This window comes from Periplaneta americana, chromosome 11 (assembly GCF_040183065.1).
Source record: "Periplaneta americana isolate PAMFEO1 chromosome 11, P.americana_PAMFEO1_priV1, whole genome shotgun sequence".
Taxonomy (NCBI): Eukaryota; Metazoa; Arthropoda; class Insecta; order Blattodea; family Blattidae; genus Periplaneta; species Periplaneta americana.
Window position 1 is genome coordinate 80,873,232 of NC_091127.1, and position 17,612 is coordinate 80,890,843.

At 32.9% G+C, this 17,612-nt stretch overlaps 1 protein-coding gene across 1 annotated transcript in view; it reads left to right on the plus strand.

Moving 5' to 3' along the window:
• Nucleotides 1-17,612, plus strand: part of LOC138709142 (uncharacterized) — a 71,747-nt gene that overhangs the window by 10,560 nt on the left and 43,575 nt on the right. The window contains exons 2-3 of the mRNA XM_069839678.1: nucleotides 1,226-1,367; nucleotides 2,748-2,844. Coding sequence (XP_069695779.1) covers nucleotides 1,226-1,367; nucleotides 2,748-2,844 — 239 coding nt within the window. The remainder of the gene's footprint in view (nucleotides 1-1,225; nucleotides 1,368-2,747; nucleotides 2,845-17,612) is intronic.

Below are 17,612 nucleotides of genomic sequence, written 5' to 3' on the forward strand. Positions count from 1 at the left end.
TTCCGCAAAACGTGACGCAATCAATAATTTTTAGAGAATTTATCAATTCTGTCTCACTTTGTCATTGTGTTTGTTTGCTGTCTGTAAGCATTGCTTAGCTGATGTGCAATGTTTGCTTTTTCTAACATAGCTAAACCAATAACATTATTCATACCAGTACCGTATGATTTGTAGAATCTTCGTGTTTTTTAACTTTCTTGCCTAAAATCATTCGCTTCAGCTTTTGTCCAAGTTGAATCACCTCCAAATAATAAGCATGGAAAGCAAAATAGCACCTTTTTTTCACGACAACCACACAAAAACTTATGCTTAGAATAAATGGAAGGATTATATTTCCTAAAATAAGTCACATTTCTTTAAGTGATGATGTCTGACATAATATAAGGATTCTTACGGCCTAAACTCTTAATTCCACTCTTTTCTGCAAATGTTAACGATGAAAAACTGATGCTTTGCAAGTAAGCCTATTTGACACTATTCATACTCTTCCAGATCTGGCATAGAGCACAACAGCAACAGATCCGCAACTTCAACTCCACGGGCTGCACTGAGTGCAGATCCTTACTTGCCATATTCAAAAGTGCTTCCTCCCACTTCTTCCTCAGCCAGCTTAGTACCCAGATGCTATGCGCAATTTTTTCTGGGAAGGGTATAGCTTGAACCATACAGTTTGACAGTTACAGCTGAACGCAACTATCTAAACAGCAATACGAATTTATTTGTATAGGCATATCTTTAAAGAATAGGTATATGGTACATATTTCCCTAAAAAATGTTCAAATACAATATCGGTACTGTACCTTAACTTTCCTTTAACATTTCAAGAAGAGCTGCACTCCTTATGGGAGAGCTATCACTGATCCTCTATATTTTATGTAGTATAGGCCTAAATGTTTTAAAACTATTGGGACCGGTCAGATAAGCATAACATACTCGCTTGTCAGACCTGCTGTGCGAGGATGACATCCTATCATCTTGTAAACCATATACGGTAGTTTAAGAAGAAACTTGTAGTGGAGACGTTAGGTATTTATTACAAAGAAAAGTTATCTGGAAACATGTGTCCATGGAAAATTTAGTTGGCAAACCTTTACCAGTATTTAATATATTTGTTACTTTAATTGCTGCATAATAGGCCTAATGTAGATAATGAGAAAATGTATTACTAATTATATAGTTTAATTATTTGTTATTTATATACATATCTATTGGTTTTTTATTACAGGAAATATATAATGGATTGCCCATCACAGTTGAGAGATCGAAACTGCATACTGCATTTAAAATAAAAGATATTCAATTGATGAAACTTCAGATGGTGATGGATGATATAAAACAGAAATATCTACTTACAAAACAAATACAAGGTATAGAATTAAGTTTTAGTGTGTTCATAAGTCTCTTTTTAATCTTTTGACAAACAAGAACTCAGTCATAAACTTTCAGACCTACATAAAATGTAAATACCTTCATTGCGAGATTCAATTTAAGTGTACCATAAATATTATTCGTACTAATTATCTTCCATTCAGTAACAAATGAAGTTTAGAAAATTCTTGTTAAATGTTATTGTCCTTTTCATTACAAAATGATATTTATCTTTTACTAAACTCAAAATTTTATGTAATTGCATTAGTAATGTACTAGAGATGAACAAAACTAACTGCTGCTCTCACTCACTGTGTTCGTTGCATTTGTCTTTCGAATCTCGTCTCGTCATTCTCGTGCACTTCGATTCTCATTCATCATTCTCGAAATAGCATTTGGTCGGTGTGGAAAGATTTCGTAACTTTGAATAACATACATCATTGAAATAAATAATATTATGAATGTTTAAAAGAGACAAAAAGACAAAACAGAACAGTATCTTAGTTATCAAAATGTTCTGGTTCTATTATAATATGATATTACCTATGGTTATATAAATAAAAAAAAACAATTCTCAAATAAATTTGCATTTCTAAGAAACATAAAATATAACGTTAATATCTTTTTACTTGAGATTGCACACTTGACCTCAACCATAAGAAAAAGAAAAAAAATCATAGCCTTTTAATAAGGGTCTAGTAATTAAATAAAGACTGGGGAACGGATTATTATACACTGAAAGGTAGAGATGATGTTTCAAATAGGCTACTTGATTGTTTATACATATATAACAGTTGCCAAAGTAGATAAAAGTTCAGTCAGGTATAAACAACTGTGATAATTCAAGGCTTCTTGTTGTTCGGGACTTAGGGAGTGATCAATCTCGACATCTCGAAACACTCACAAGCAGTCTTTATGTCAACGACACGACGTATACAACATTGTCATGTGTGTTTTCAGCTTTGCGGGCACTGTTAGTCTTGCTTTCTCGATCGTTGTCCGAAAGCGTTTTCCATGACAACCAACACATTAGTACAGTAACCATAAAATCCATAATTCATTCATTTATAACTTCTTCACAAACAACACGTTACAAAGAAAAGACGTACAATTTAGAATTAAATTTAGATACCGGTAATGAAATTTAGATATCAATATTGGACCAAATATTATATATCATACAAGAGTAAACAGATTTTATGTGCTCATGGGAATTATCGTTGTTCATCTTTATAATGTACCAGTACCATTTTGTGGATTTCGGAGGCGCAGAGATGATATGTTAAAGTAAAGAGGCTAAATTTGCCTCGAATTAGGGATAATATGCATCTTTATCAAACATTTATTTTGAAACTGTGATTTTATATTACGATTTACAGAGCGCACGAAGCAATTGAACATTGTGAAAATGGCAGAAGCATATGTAGGATGGAAAACCTCCTTAGAGATTAAAGCTGTTTTAGTTCGGAAAATAAGGTAAAGAAAGCTATGATCAACTAAAGTATTCAGTGTACTATTTATCATACCTATGTAATGTAGTTATTAAACTAGAAGAAACAATTTTACATTTCTCTTACATTGCATCACTTAAAAGAAAGCAAAACCACTCAAAAGGCAGTAACATATTTACCTTTTTACTCTGTTAAAAAATTAATTAATTTAGAATTTATATACATTAATTTTGAATATTATTCCAAATAAACTATAAATAATAAATGGGAAATTCTTTGCAAGAATCAAGACATAATTCCTGAATACCCTCGGAAAAGTACAGTTGCTACATTCAAATTACTTATGGGTCATGATCATCTGGCGAAGCTTCTAAATAGAACTGAATTATATTTTTACCTCTATGCTCACTTTGAAACCTTCAAAAAGAATATCACCTCCTCTATACCTAAGTGAAAAATATTGGAGTGTTAGATAACTAATAACTCTATTGTCAACAATTCAGCATTGACAACAACAACATTTAAGGTACCAGTATGAATTCAGTAGAAGAAATTTATTATAATAGTTACCATATAATTGTTCTGCAAATAAACTGAATGTTGTTGTTAAGTATATTATGTTACACCCATAAATTTTCTTTAAATTTCTTGTGTTACATCTACCTTGTTTACTATCTTGATAATTGTGTGTGTGTGTGTGTGTTTAATGCCTATTCTCTTCACTTAACGTGATTCGAGTTCCACATACTGCGGATAGATGGCAGGACTGTGATCCATTTTCAAGTTGCACACCACTTCGGCAGGTCATGTTATGCATGATGTGTATCTGTGAAGAATTATGTCGTGTACTAGGAGAATGTATGTGTAAGTGTACTGGTATTTTAGGGAATGGGTGAGGATGATGAAGGTGGGGAAGGGAGAAGGGGAAACCCGGTGCCGGATGTAGCCTACTCCTGTCTGTTTTGAAAATAATTTTCAGTCCAGAGCTACCACAATGTGGTCAGGAAACACAAAATATTAGTCAGTGTATTATTATATTATACAGTGGAAGTTTTTTCTGATTTAAGTTCTTCTTCATGCAGGGCGAAATCATGGCAAAACAAAAACGTACCTGACAGACTCTCTCGATTTTTAAGTTAATCAGAATTGTGTATGGATTTTATTTTGGATCTCTTTATAGGCAACCTTTAATAGTTTTTATGCTCGACCATGCCGAAATGTAGTAATTATACACCTGGTAGCAGTCCTTTAATGCATGTCATTAAAGTACACCTACTCATTAAAGTACAGGTGTTCAGCCAATGACAACTCAGCTTACAGGTGTTCAGCCAATGACAAGTCAGCTTTGTACCGTTATAAAACCGCAAGTATCGATTATTCTCGGATATGCAATCGAAAGAGAATTAGCGAAAAGTCACGGAGGCTGGAAATCCAATACTATCGCAGAAGGTTATGTTCTGTTACTATAATAATTAGAGTTAATTGTAAATAATATTCAAATGAATTCAATTTGTCATCTCGTTTTTCAATGTCGAATTCAATAATCAAGGTTATATCAAGTTTAACGGGATTACATCAAGGTCAATGACATTATTGTTCCTAGGAAAAAATCAATACTTTCGCGTCTGCGCACATCTCACAATTAACGACCTAGAACAAGGTCACTTCCGATCGTGTCAGATACAAATAAAATGTATACATCTGAATGATTTCAAGTTAGAAATATGGTCGAGCATAAAAAGTCGTATGAAACTTGCCTATAATGATAATTAAGATGCTCGTATGAATATTATGAAACTCGCTTGCGCTCGTTTCATAAACATCCATACTTGCGTCTTAATTACTATCATTATAGGCTCGTTGCATAATGTACTATAATATTATAGCCTTTGAAGTGGCACTTATTATATCTTCAGGCTTTTAAGTGGTTTATAGGAGAATATCTAGTTCATATATCTGATACAGAGACAACGAAGATTTTGGAGCAATATTCTCCATTAATCATTATTATCGTCATCACCATCATTGTCATCGTTGTCATCATCGTCATTGTCTGTTCCTATATAGTTCGCTAGTTCGCATCCTATGGTGGAAAAGGTGAAAAGAACTATATCTTCGGCATATCGCTAAAAAATGAGAATGCTTGGGTGAATGACGCAAAGTCTACCCATTATTGGATAAACTACATATTCGTAAAATGAAATGTGGGAAAGGAAATATGTGGAAATAAACAGTTATATAGGTGGAAAGCCATTGTCAGAGGCATGGAGATTCGTAGAAAGTGTCAAAAAACCATTAAAACTGAACATATATAGATACAGATATATTATAATTTCAAAACAAGAATGGGAAGAACATTACAGAATGTTATTAACAGAATTCCGACAAGAGTATAAGAAAGGAGAAGTCATACGAAATATTGTGATACAAGGAAAACCAGTCCAGATAACAACAGAACTAAAAAAGAGCCATTAAAAACAAAGAAATGGAAGGGCAGTAGTAATAGATGAAATTGCACCAAATCTAATAAAATGAGGATCTGAAAAACTTTTTGAATTAATTACGGAACTCTTGAACAGATGTCTTACTGAAGGAAACAACTCTGAGGAATGACGAGAAATACTTAATTCTTTGATACATAAAACAGGTAAAAGAAATATTCCTAATTACCGGTATGAGTATTATTGTGTTACAGTATATCAGTTCTAAAGTTTCTGAATAGATCAAAATATAGAGAAAAAGAGTGGAGTTCCATCAAATAGATCTTGCGTAGACAAATTGTCTGCCTTTCCCAAACAACCGAAAAAACATAAAGCTACAGAAAAGGATTTTTATAAATATTGATTTAAAAAAACTTTCTTAAAATTAACACTTTAAAAGTGTTCAAAATATTAAAAAAGTAATATGCCTTATAAAAATATTTATTGATAAGTTTTCGACAAAATGATTTATCAGTATTTAAAAAGAAACAACAACAAATATTTAGACATAAATAAATCCATTGAAGTTAATAACATGTTGCTAACGTTTTTGCCAATTTTGGCATCTCCAGGCACAAGTTCAAATATCTCATGTGGTACATTGAAAAATGTTATTGGTATTAGCATAGTCATTAAATAGATAATTAAACAATCTAAAAACAAAAACATATTAAAACAATACATGAAAATTAAATAAAATAATAGTTGCATTAATTATTGCATTATTCAATTAATTTACTTGTATAATGGTTAAAACCAAAGAAATATAAAAAAAACTGGTTCAATTTTACATACAATAATTAAAACAACTATTAATACACTTATAAGAAGATTACAATCATTATATACATTAAAACAGATTCAATTTCTATCAATGTTATACCTATATTCAAGGTTCATTTAATTAAGGAATTATTATCTTTATTAATACAATGCACATGATCGTACAAATGTTTATGTGTTATTGCAAATTAATGGTTTGTGTCGTTGTGTATCATTATGTCAAACATTTGTTGTTTTATTAAAATTATAATTTTGTCAATGTAATATGATCATGTTGTTTATGTTGCGATTAATCCCAGTGTTAAACTTCGTTAAGCGTATATGGTCTTTAAGTAGACAGAATTGGTTCTAATAGATCCTTCGACTTGGATTGCAAATTAGATTGTAGGTATATTTATTAACTGGAAGTTGAGCCTAGTCGTGATGTATTCATTGTTTAAAATTCAAGTTACAAAAGTTGTTCGCAGAATTATAGGTTAAATGGACCTTGTGTTTAAATGTTGACTCATGTATATATCTAGTACCGGTAACCAGTTTTAGAGTTATTGTAATAGGTCTTTGGAAATGATGTTAGTGATGTGTTAGCTTATTTTATATTATATTTGACTTATCTGAATACCACTGCAATATTTTCTAAGATAAGGTAATATACCTTCTTGACAGACTATACCGTTTCGACACCGGTGTAGTATCATCATCAGTGTCTCTCGAACTACTGCAGCTTCAGCTCGTCTTGATTTTCGGAAATTACTGTCGTCAGTGGTAGGGGTGTGCTGCTCTTATGATGTCGAGAGACACTGATGATGACACTACACTGGTGTCGAAATGGTATCATTTGTCAATATTTGTAACACTTCTAAAGTATTGACTGTAAAAAAAGTTTTTATATTTTTAAAATCAGGGGCGGTTATTCAGGTGAAGTAGGTGAAGTGCCACTTCAACTATTTACGTGAAAACACAATTATATCTCGTATTAATAATTAATTGTAGTTATTATCGGTTCCATATTTCAAAAATATAAAAACAGTTTTATTTTCAGTCGTTATTAACGGTGTTTAGTTATATAAATAGTACCTGTATCCGTCCGCTGAATAGAATAATGTCAACTGTTACGAGCGCGAGCGGTGTCTATTGGAACCTACAGTAATGTAGAGGTGAAATTATTTGGGCTCCCATTCTCATACAGCATTTCGTTTCCATGGTAACGTGACGTCACGCACTAAAGAAAGATTGTATGAGTGAAGTGCGTTTCTGAGTCTTTCAGTTACGGAGAACTGTCAGACTTGTAGGTGGAGTAGCCAGTTTGCAGATCTAACGGTACTAATAATAGAGAAGGGTAGAAGCTGTTCTCCAAGGCCGGAGGCTATGGTTGAAGGGCTGTGAAATTTTACAGTATGTACTACCTGACTCGAGAAAAGTATCCTCATTCCTTGTGTCCAAGCAGCCACCTCTGCAACGGTAAATTAGCTGGCTATATGTTATTTTATCAGGAATGCACGCCACATACATTCGTAAAGTTTAAACGTTGTTTTCCGCTGCGTGTATTATTTCTTCTCATGAGTTTACCAGTTTTGTTCCAGTCTTATACTTCAAAGTATAAAGCGTGCGTAAATGTACACATGTAGTTTAGTACTTATTAACTTATTATTTAATGTATTTAGAGTATATTAGTGATAAGTGTATATAGTGTATTAATCCTACATCGTAATGAATAATGTATGTTTAATCACTATAGTGCTATTATGCAAATACTTAGGTACCAGTAGATAGAAAATATTGATACATGAGTGCGAAATATGTATCCCGAAAATGGCACGGTTTGTAATATATTAGAAATGCAGTTTTGTAGACTTAATAATGAGGATGAAAAAGATGTTTTAAATTCTGGATGTCCTACAGTTCCATTTGTTCTTTGTTTTAAAAAGTGCTAAAAATAGAGAGGTTGTATAAAATAACTTAAAAAAATTATTCCGATGAAAGAAGCTTTTCTCTTTGAAAAGATTGAAAATTTCACTTGGAATGCTACATCACAGGAGAGACTTTTATCATTAGTCCCATAGCTTTGCGTAGAGATATACTTCAGTTAAACTCAGACATTTTATGATGACATCGGCAGGTTTGCTGCTTTAAAAGATAGGAGGATTGACTTGGCATGCAAGAAATTGGGTGAGTCCTGAAATAAATTAATTTTCCTGTTCTAGAACTAGTAAAATTGTACGTAGTTCACGAATAGTAGGCCTACTCATTATACTGGTAAAACTGTTCATGCATTTTTCTTTTTTCTTTACGATGAGCCGCTACTGTTTAAAATAAGTGCTAAAATATAACAAATATAAATGACACTCAGGCAATGATTGGCAACAGGCCATGACTGTTTGGCCAAACACAGAATTGGCATAGAATTGGAATATATCAGTCCCCTAACTGCCCATTGTGCAACTCAAACCAAGAAATGGACTCGGAACACCTCAAAATCTGTGCTTCAATGGCTGACCATGATAATATCTTTGAAAAATATTGGAGTGCAAGAGGACAAATGATTTTATTGTCAAACGCCTGGCATTAGAAAACAACAACATAAATGACACTCGGAAGATAATTAAAAGCAGAATAAATATGGGAAATGTCTGTTATTATTCGGTTGAGAAGCTTTTGTCATCTAGTTTGCTGTCAAAAAATCTGAAAGTTAAGATTTATAAAACAGTTATATTTACCAGTTGTTCTGTATGGTTGTGAAACTTGGACTCTCACTTTGAGAGAGGAACAGAGATTAAGGGTGTTTGAGAATAAGATGCTTAGGAAAATATTTGGGGTTAAGAGGGATGAAGTTACAGGAGAATGGAGAAAGTTACACAACGCAGAACTGGACGCATTGTATTCTTCACATGACATAATTAGGAACATTAAATCCAGACCTTTGAGATGGGCAGGGCATGTAGCACGTATGGGCGAATCCAGAAATGCATATAGAGTGTTAGTTGGGAGACCAGAGGGAAAAAGACCTTCGGGGAGGATAATATTAAAATGTATTTGAGGGAGGTGAGATATGATGATAGAGACTGGTTTAATCTTGCACTGGATAGGGACTGATGGCGGGCTTATGTGAGGGCGGCGGCAATGAACCTGGGGGTTCCTTAAAAGCCATTTGTAAGTAACTAAGTAAGTATAATAAGTGTTAAAGACTAAACTTTCAACAGAAAGGATACTAAATAAAGCACTCTAGCAAACTGGTGCAACGAAAATGGAATGAAACTAAACACCTCAAAAATAAAATTCCAATCCTTCTCATTAACATATCGAAACATATACCCTAACTTAAATATAATGCATTAACTATTAAACACAGACGAAAGTACATACTGGTTCCTTGGAGTAATATTTGATATGATAATAAACTCACATGGAAGTTCGACATTTCTTAAGATAATCACCCAGATTACAGACCATTTAAATTTATCGAAGAGGCTTTATTGGAACAGGAGTCTTCTGTGAACTCTTCTCCTCCTACACAACAGCTGGTAAATACAGATCTGCCTTTGACAGTGAAGTTGAAGCAATTAGAATAGTATTGCAATAGTTAAACTACTTCCATAATAAATTTGATAACGCAGTATTGTTCATTGATTCGAAATTTGCCATCCAAGCAATAGCAAATACTGACTTTCCCATGTCATCTGATGTCACAGAATGCAAAGCACTGCATAAACAGCTAAAGTCCAGGAAGAAGTGCATCACCCTTCAGTGGATTCCAGGACATAGTGCAACAAAAGGGAACGAGATAGCTAATTTCCTGCAAAAAAAAAAAAAAAAAAAAAAAAAAAAAAAAAAAAAAAAAAAAAAAAAACTCCCAAATTCTACAAGTAACCAACAAACCACTTTCATATCACTCTGCAAAGAGACTCATCCACAAGTCCATATCAAACATCTCTGAAAGCCAACTTTCAACAAGAACTTCAAATAAAGAATGGAAGGAAACCATAAGGTAATAAACTGAATCTCCAAGAAGTGTAGCAGTAGCAGAATTCTCTCTAACAACTGGCCATGACTATCTTCCTCGCCACCTGTATTGCATCGGCATTAAACCAAGTATCCTGTGCACACTTTGTGATCGAAATGAAGTAATGGACAAGAACGACTTCATATGCTGTCCTGCACTGAAGAAAGACAATGCTAGTAGTTGCTACTGGGAAACCAGGAGCCGTCTGGATAATAGCATGTAGTTAAATTCCTGCCATTGGAATAAATAAATGGAAACTTTCTAGGTAAGTTATTTTAGAAGTCCTTGGACATTATGATCCAATATTACAAGAGCATTTAGTTGAAATAGAAAAAAGTCAAATAGAAGAGAAAGAGATGAAAGCAAAAGCTCGCTATTTATCATGAATGAGTCAAAGTGAATTTATTTGCTAATCTGGTGAAAAATTGTTGTGATATATTCTAGAGCAGTGGTTCTCAACCTTTTTAAGTCCAGGATCCACCTTCAAGGATACTAAACTTAATAGGATCCATAAGTAAAATTAGTACTCTCTAATGAAAAAGTAAATATGTTATTAAAAAAACTGAATTACTCTAATTAAGCACATGCTGAAATTTTATTAAAATATTTTGCAATCACTGAACTAATGTGATGGTTGGTCCTTCCATTTCTCCATAAGCTGGTACGCTGAGTTCAACCATAAATCAGAGTATGCATAAAGTCTTTTTCTATACTTACTTTTCACTTGAACCGAAGAGGAAAATCCCTTTTCACACAGATATGAAGTGGCGAATGACATGAGCAACTTTAATGCCCCTTCCGAAAGTTTAGGATATTCACCTCTTAATGATATTTAAAAAATTGTTATGTCTGAGTGTAAAAATTCAGTTTTAATGCCACCGAATATCACACCAATTGAGGCATTGACATAGGAAAGGTCGTAACTGCCAAAAATTCGAATTTTTAGGTTTTTCATTGGGAAGGTAGTAAATGGCCATGCCAATGGCACAGAGAAAGTAGTATGTCCGTATGTAATGAAACAAAGTTGGAAACGTAGTCACTAGATGTTGTAAGTTGTATGTGCACAGCTGTTGGCGCAGAGAAGGTAGTAACTCCTTTTACAACATCAGAGTGTGTCTAGACAAATATGGGCTGATAACTGTGCAGGGCAGAATAAGAATCGGATGATTCTAATGGTCTGATTTACATTATTGCCAAGAAACATTTTGATTCAGTGGACTTGAAATTCCTGGTTTCAGAACATTCCTACATGCCATGTGATAGGGAATTTGTCATCATAGAGAAAAGAAAAAAAAGATGCAAGACCATGGTTCCAGAAGAGGTAAGGCCTAATAATGTAATAATGATGAAGGATGAGGATTTCTTCGACTTTTCTGCAGAATGTAACAAGTTTTCTAATACAACTCCTATCAAAATCAGCACCCTCAACTGGATTAGACTCTCAAAAGCTGATTTTCCTCTAATAAAAACAAGACAGTCATTTAATGACCTTGAAATGTGGACAGAGCACAGGATTTTTAAGAAAGGACAGTCATTAACGTCAATCACTAACTTGCATTGCTTGCAACGTCTTGAAAGAAGACTTTACCGAAAAATTTGTGCATAATGTATAAATAACGTTAATTCTCAGTTTGGCTAAGGAGTGATTTCAATGTTGTATTTTCATAAAATAGGATTTCACAGATAAATCTGTGCCAGACTTTTCAAATTTCATATGTAACACAAACATGAATGTATTCCTTTCATTTAAAGCAGTTTTTGTAAAAATGTAAGTGAGAAAGTGTTCATAAATTTGTTTTTTGCTTTCCCTGAAAAATTTTGTTTTTGGCAGTCAGCGCCTCAATTGTTCTCTTAGTTTTACTGACAACATGTATGAACTTTAAAAATATTGGAATGGATTTCGAATCTAATTGAATTCGTTGTAACTTTCGAAAGCAGAGATATTGGTTACTACAGAATCACAAAAATCAGAAGGTAAGGAAAGGTCATTCTCACCTAGAAGAGATTCTAAAGTCTGGAAGGCAGAAAAATTATTACTTTTGACATATAGAGTGATTATTTTCTGGAATGCTTTGACTTTATCATAAACTTGGAACATAGTGATGGTTGGGCCTTGAAGGGACAAATTGAGTTCATTTAGTCTGGAAAATATGTCTGCCATCTAAGCCAAGGTGGCCAGCCAATTCTGAAAACAAACCCAAATACTCATTCTTACAATCATTCAAAAACAGTCAAACTTCTTGCCTAAGCCCGAAAAGTCTTACAAGGCCTTTATGTCTTAAAAGCTGCGCACTTTTGTGTGAAGTAGGAGGTACGGTACTTAAGTTCACTACCACTTCATGTGCGAGCTTTTATTAAGTCTGTGACTTTAACTGTAGTATCGAAAACTGTTTTCATTTAATTTCACTGTCTTTTATTCTCATGATTAATTGATTATTTTACATTAGCCAGTTCATTGATACGGTGACGCACTGTATCATTAGACATGGGAATGAAATCTAACTGCTTCTTTTTCACTGAACATAACTTTAACAATAATAGCCACAGGACAGATCATTTCCCCAACTATAGAATGAGGTTTTCCTGCTTTATCAATACACAAGCTAGCCAAATATGATGATTCCAAAGCCTCTGACTTCAGTGAGCCTACTTTAGACACTATATAGATTTTGCCTGTTTAAATCTCACTAAAGCACAAGTGGAAAACTCTTCACTTTCGTTTCTAACATCTGAATGTTTTGTTTCTATGTACCTTCGTAATTTATTTAGTTTCATGGAAACATTTGAGAGAACTTCGTAACATAATACACACACCACGTAAATCCCAATCTCAAATAGTTTGGATCATATTTACGCTGATATTGTTTCTTTCTTTGCGTGTCAGTCACAAAACTAGTCACATTTATGTCAGAACTCGAACATAAAGCAGAGACACTTGAACACTTGATTCACCATCACTCCCAGAATTGTTGGTTTCACTCGCATGTACCCATACTTTTCTTTTTAATGTCCCTGATTTAAGACATGCATCCATCATTAAGTATTAAGATGGAAATGCACTCAATCTTGAATGAAGGCTGACTGAAGACTGAGTGTTAATAATGACTAAATGTATATTTTTTTATTTGGTTATTTTACGATGCTTTTTCAACTGATATGGTTATATAGTCTGAATGAGATGTAGGTGATAATGCCAGCGAAATTAATCCAGGGTCCTGCACCGAAAGTTACCCAGCACTTGCTCTTAATGGGTTGAGGGAAAACCTGGAAAAAACTTCAACCAGGTAACTTGTCCCAACCAGAAATTGAACCCGGCCCTCTCATTTCACGGTCAGGAATGCTAACCGTTACTCCACAGTGGTGTACTGTATGTTTGTCATTGGGCTGGTATTATTGATGCTCGGTGCAGTAGCTTCAAGGGATGCCACTTGTCAGGCATCATAGCGACTCCATAATAGTTGTTTTGCTTTTTTGCGTAAACCGTAAATAATTTTACATAAAATTCTTAACAAAATTATTTCTTCATTGAAGCATTAGTTCTGAATTTGAGTTAAATGATTCTCTGCTATAAATTCAGTAAGAAATAATTATAATTTTTATTATTGTTGTTTAAATGCACGTATTTCCATTCCAGACAGCATATTTGCTTTCCCGCCAGGCAAGAAAAAGTGAGTCAAGTGCGTACCATGAGGTGAGAGGAAGAAACAATCTGTGCTGTACTCTTATTGAATCAAGGCGATTAGTAAAAATTATATTAGAAGTGTAAGGAAATAAAATTGAAAAGGAAATACAAAAACAGAAATAGATTTATAAGGCATTTGTATTGCAATCTTGTAGTATAACATTTCTGTGGACCTTCTACCCTGTCAGGAACTTTACGACCCACCAAACACCCTCTCAGTATTCAATAGTGGGTCAGGACCCATAGGTTGAGAAACGTTGTTCTAGAGGAAAGAGAAGCAGCAATTTACTTCAGTATTATAGCTGATGCTATGCTTGATATTTCACATGAGGAACAAAATGTTTTAATTTTAAGATATTAGGCAGTTTGAAATTGAGAAGAGATTTATTGAATGTTTTAACTTCAGCGGGTCTCAGCTTGGGATATGACTGAAATACAGTCTCTTTCCTTAAATTGGCTCAATTTGCAGGACTGCTACTAAAAGCAGATGAAATCTCTGAACACCGCAAGAAAACGTAATAACATGATGATTTATCTTATTAGCATTTGCTCCAGTAAGGTTATGGGAATTTGTGCTGCATAGAGAGTACAGTGCAAGACTTTTTTTTTTTTTTCAGTATGAGTGATTTTACATCCTTTGATTTCCCACTCATATTAGAATCATTATTATACCCTAGGCCACGTCAGTGTGCTACAGAAATTTTATGACGTTGTAAGGCTAAAAGAAGTTCGGAAGCAAAACTTTCACCAGTTTTCTCATTGGAGTTCTGGAGTAGAAGCCATTCGGCCCTTGCCAACCACCTTCCTGGAATTTTGAAGTGTCTTGATTATATTATGGGAGAAACAAATTTGTCAAACAAAATTACAGTGAAATAAAATGTCTATAAACATATTTCCCTTCATTTGAGTGTATAGTTATGGTTGCACTTTGGATCAAAGTTCTGTCCTTCATAAATGAATGGAATGTAATTTTACAATCTTACTTAACATGATTATTTATCTTATTAGCATTTGCTCCAGTAAGGTTATGGGAATTTGTGCTGCATAGAGTGTATAGTGCAAGACTTTTTTTTTTCAGTATGAGTGATTTTACATCCTTTGATTTCCCACTCATATTAGAACCATTATTATACCCTAGGCCATGTCAGTGTGCTACAGAAATTTTATGACGTTGTAAGGCTAAAAGAAGTTCGGAAGCAAAGCTTTCACCAGTTTTCTCATTGGAGTTCTCGAGTAGAAGCCATTCGGCCCTTGCCAACCACCTTCCTGAAATTTTGAAGTGTCTTGATTATATTATGGGAGAACAAATTTGTCAAACAAAATTACAGTGAAATAAAATGTCTATAAACATATTTCCCTTCATTTGAGTGTATAGTTATGGTTGCATTTTGGATCAAAGTTCTGTCCTTCATAAATGAGTAGAATGTAATTTTACAATCTTACTTAAAATTGAAATTAAATTGATGGGTGAATTAATTAAGTAATTGCAAAATTTATGAAATAACTGGCATCACATTTTTACTGAAGCACAATTAGTAGCAGAACACATTAAATAGAAAATAAAGAAATAACAGTTGGAGATTAAAAGAGAAATAATTTACCACTTTGTACTTCATCATAAGATAATGATATATAATTTAATACAGGATAGAAGATCTGATAATTTCGCTGTGTGCTTAAGATGACCTAGAAAGATATCTTGAAGCACGCAGTGAAATTATCAGATTTCTCTCTCCTGTATTAAATTATAAATCTTCAACAGAGATTGAAGCATAATCAAAAGAACTTGTTGGAAAATACCCTGAAGATTTATCATTTCAGTTAGAAGATGAGTTACTGCATTTGAGTAAAATTCAGAATTCATCATTTCAGAAGGAAAATGAAATACCCTTTTTGATGTTCTTGAATAAAATATATTCTAACAACTTATAAGCTACTTTTGTTAATGTTTATATTGTTCTGCGTATATTCTGTACACTTCCAGTAACCATTTCAGAAGCAGAAAGAGCTTTAGATAGATAGATAGATAGATAGATAGATTTATTTGTTCCATAATATTCTTACTTTTGCTTTACAGCATAGAATAAAGAACATGTCCAATTCTTACGTTTAACAATAAAATGCAATACATATAAAATGCAAATATGAAATATGTACAGAATTAATACCTTAATAACAATAATATTTTATACAATGTAATATGTTTACCATTTAATATTATTATAATATTTACACAGTACTGTGAAATGTCAAGAATTCATCTACAGAATAGAAAGTGTGAGATATTAAGTAATTTTTTAGTTTTGTCTTAAATAATGCAGGGTTTTGGCTATGATTCTTAATGTCTTCAGGAAGACTATTGAACAATTTTATCGCCATGTAACGTACTCCCCTTTGAAAGCATGATAAATTTGATGATGGCGTATGAAAATCATTCCTTCTGCGGGTATTTATACTATGTATGGCTGAGTTAGTTGGAAAATTTTCTTTATTACATAAGAGGAAATTTATTGTATGATTCTCTAGCCTTTGCTCCAACTATTATTCTAATGGCTCTTTTTTGTAATAAGAATATATTTTTACTATCTACAGAATTTCCCCAAAATATTATTCCGTAGGACATAATGGAATGAAAATAGGCAAAATATATTGTCTTTAAGATACTGCTGTTTCGAAATTGTTGTAACGACCTAATTGCGAAGCATGCTGAGCTAAGTTTGGGGGTTATTTCTTTGATATGATTTTTCCAATTTAATGTATTATTAATATGCAAACCAAGAAATTTGGTTGTTGATGTTTCTAGTAGAGGTATATTGTTGATAGTTGTGTCCAATGTTTTAGAGATTAAATTTGAAGTGGCTTTAAATTGAATTATGTTAGTTTTATTAATGTTTAATGCTAGTTTATTGGTTGTAAACCAGTCATAAATTTTAAGGAGAATTGTTTCTGTTTTATATTTGAATGTGACAAAGTTATTGTCTGTAATTATGATACTTGTGTCATCTGCAAATAGTATAGGATAACCTATTCCTTTTATTATGGGGCCAAGGTCATTTATAAAAATTAAAAAAAGAAGAGGCCCTAATATAGATCCCTGTGGGACCCCTGTATGAACATTTCCTCATGTTGAATTAGATTTAAAGGAGTTATTAAATGCGTTGATTTCTACTTTTTGTTTTCTGTTCAGGAGATATGACTCAAACCACTGATATGCTATGCCTTTAATACCATAGTATTCTAATTTTTGTAGTAGAATTTTATGGTTAATACAATCAAAAGCTTTGGAGAGATCACAGAATATCCCTCCTACTTGTAATTTTTTATTAATAGCTTCCAGAATTTTATCAGTTAAATTAAACGTCGCTTGCTCAGTTGATTTATTCTTTCTGAATCCAAATTGTTCCGGAATGAGAATGTTGTATCTATCAAGATGATGATATACTCTTTTACATATAACTTTTTCGAAGACCTTTGAGAAGACTGGTAGAAGGGATATGGGCCTGTAGTTTTCGGGCGAGGTTCTGTCTCCTTTCTTGAATAAAGGAATAACAACTGAATATTTCAGTCGCTCTGGAAATACACCATTAAACATTGAAAAGTTACATAAATAAGACAGGGGCTTGCTATTATTTGTGAACTGGCTTTTAATATTTTACTAGTAATTTCATCATACCCCGAGGAATTTTTAGACTTTAATTGCTTTAGAATTGTAATTATTTCTCGTGAATTTGTTGAAAAAATTTGAATATTTGGGAAAGTTACAGGAATAGATATTTTCAAACAATCGATGGCATTATTATTATTATTATTATTATTATTATTATTATTATTATTATTATTATTATTATTCT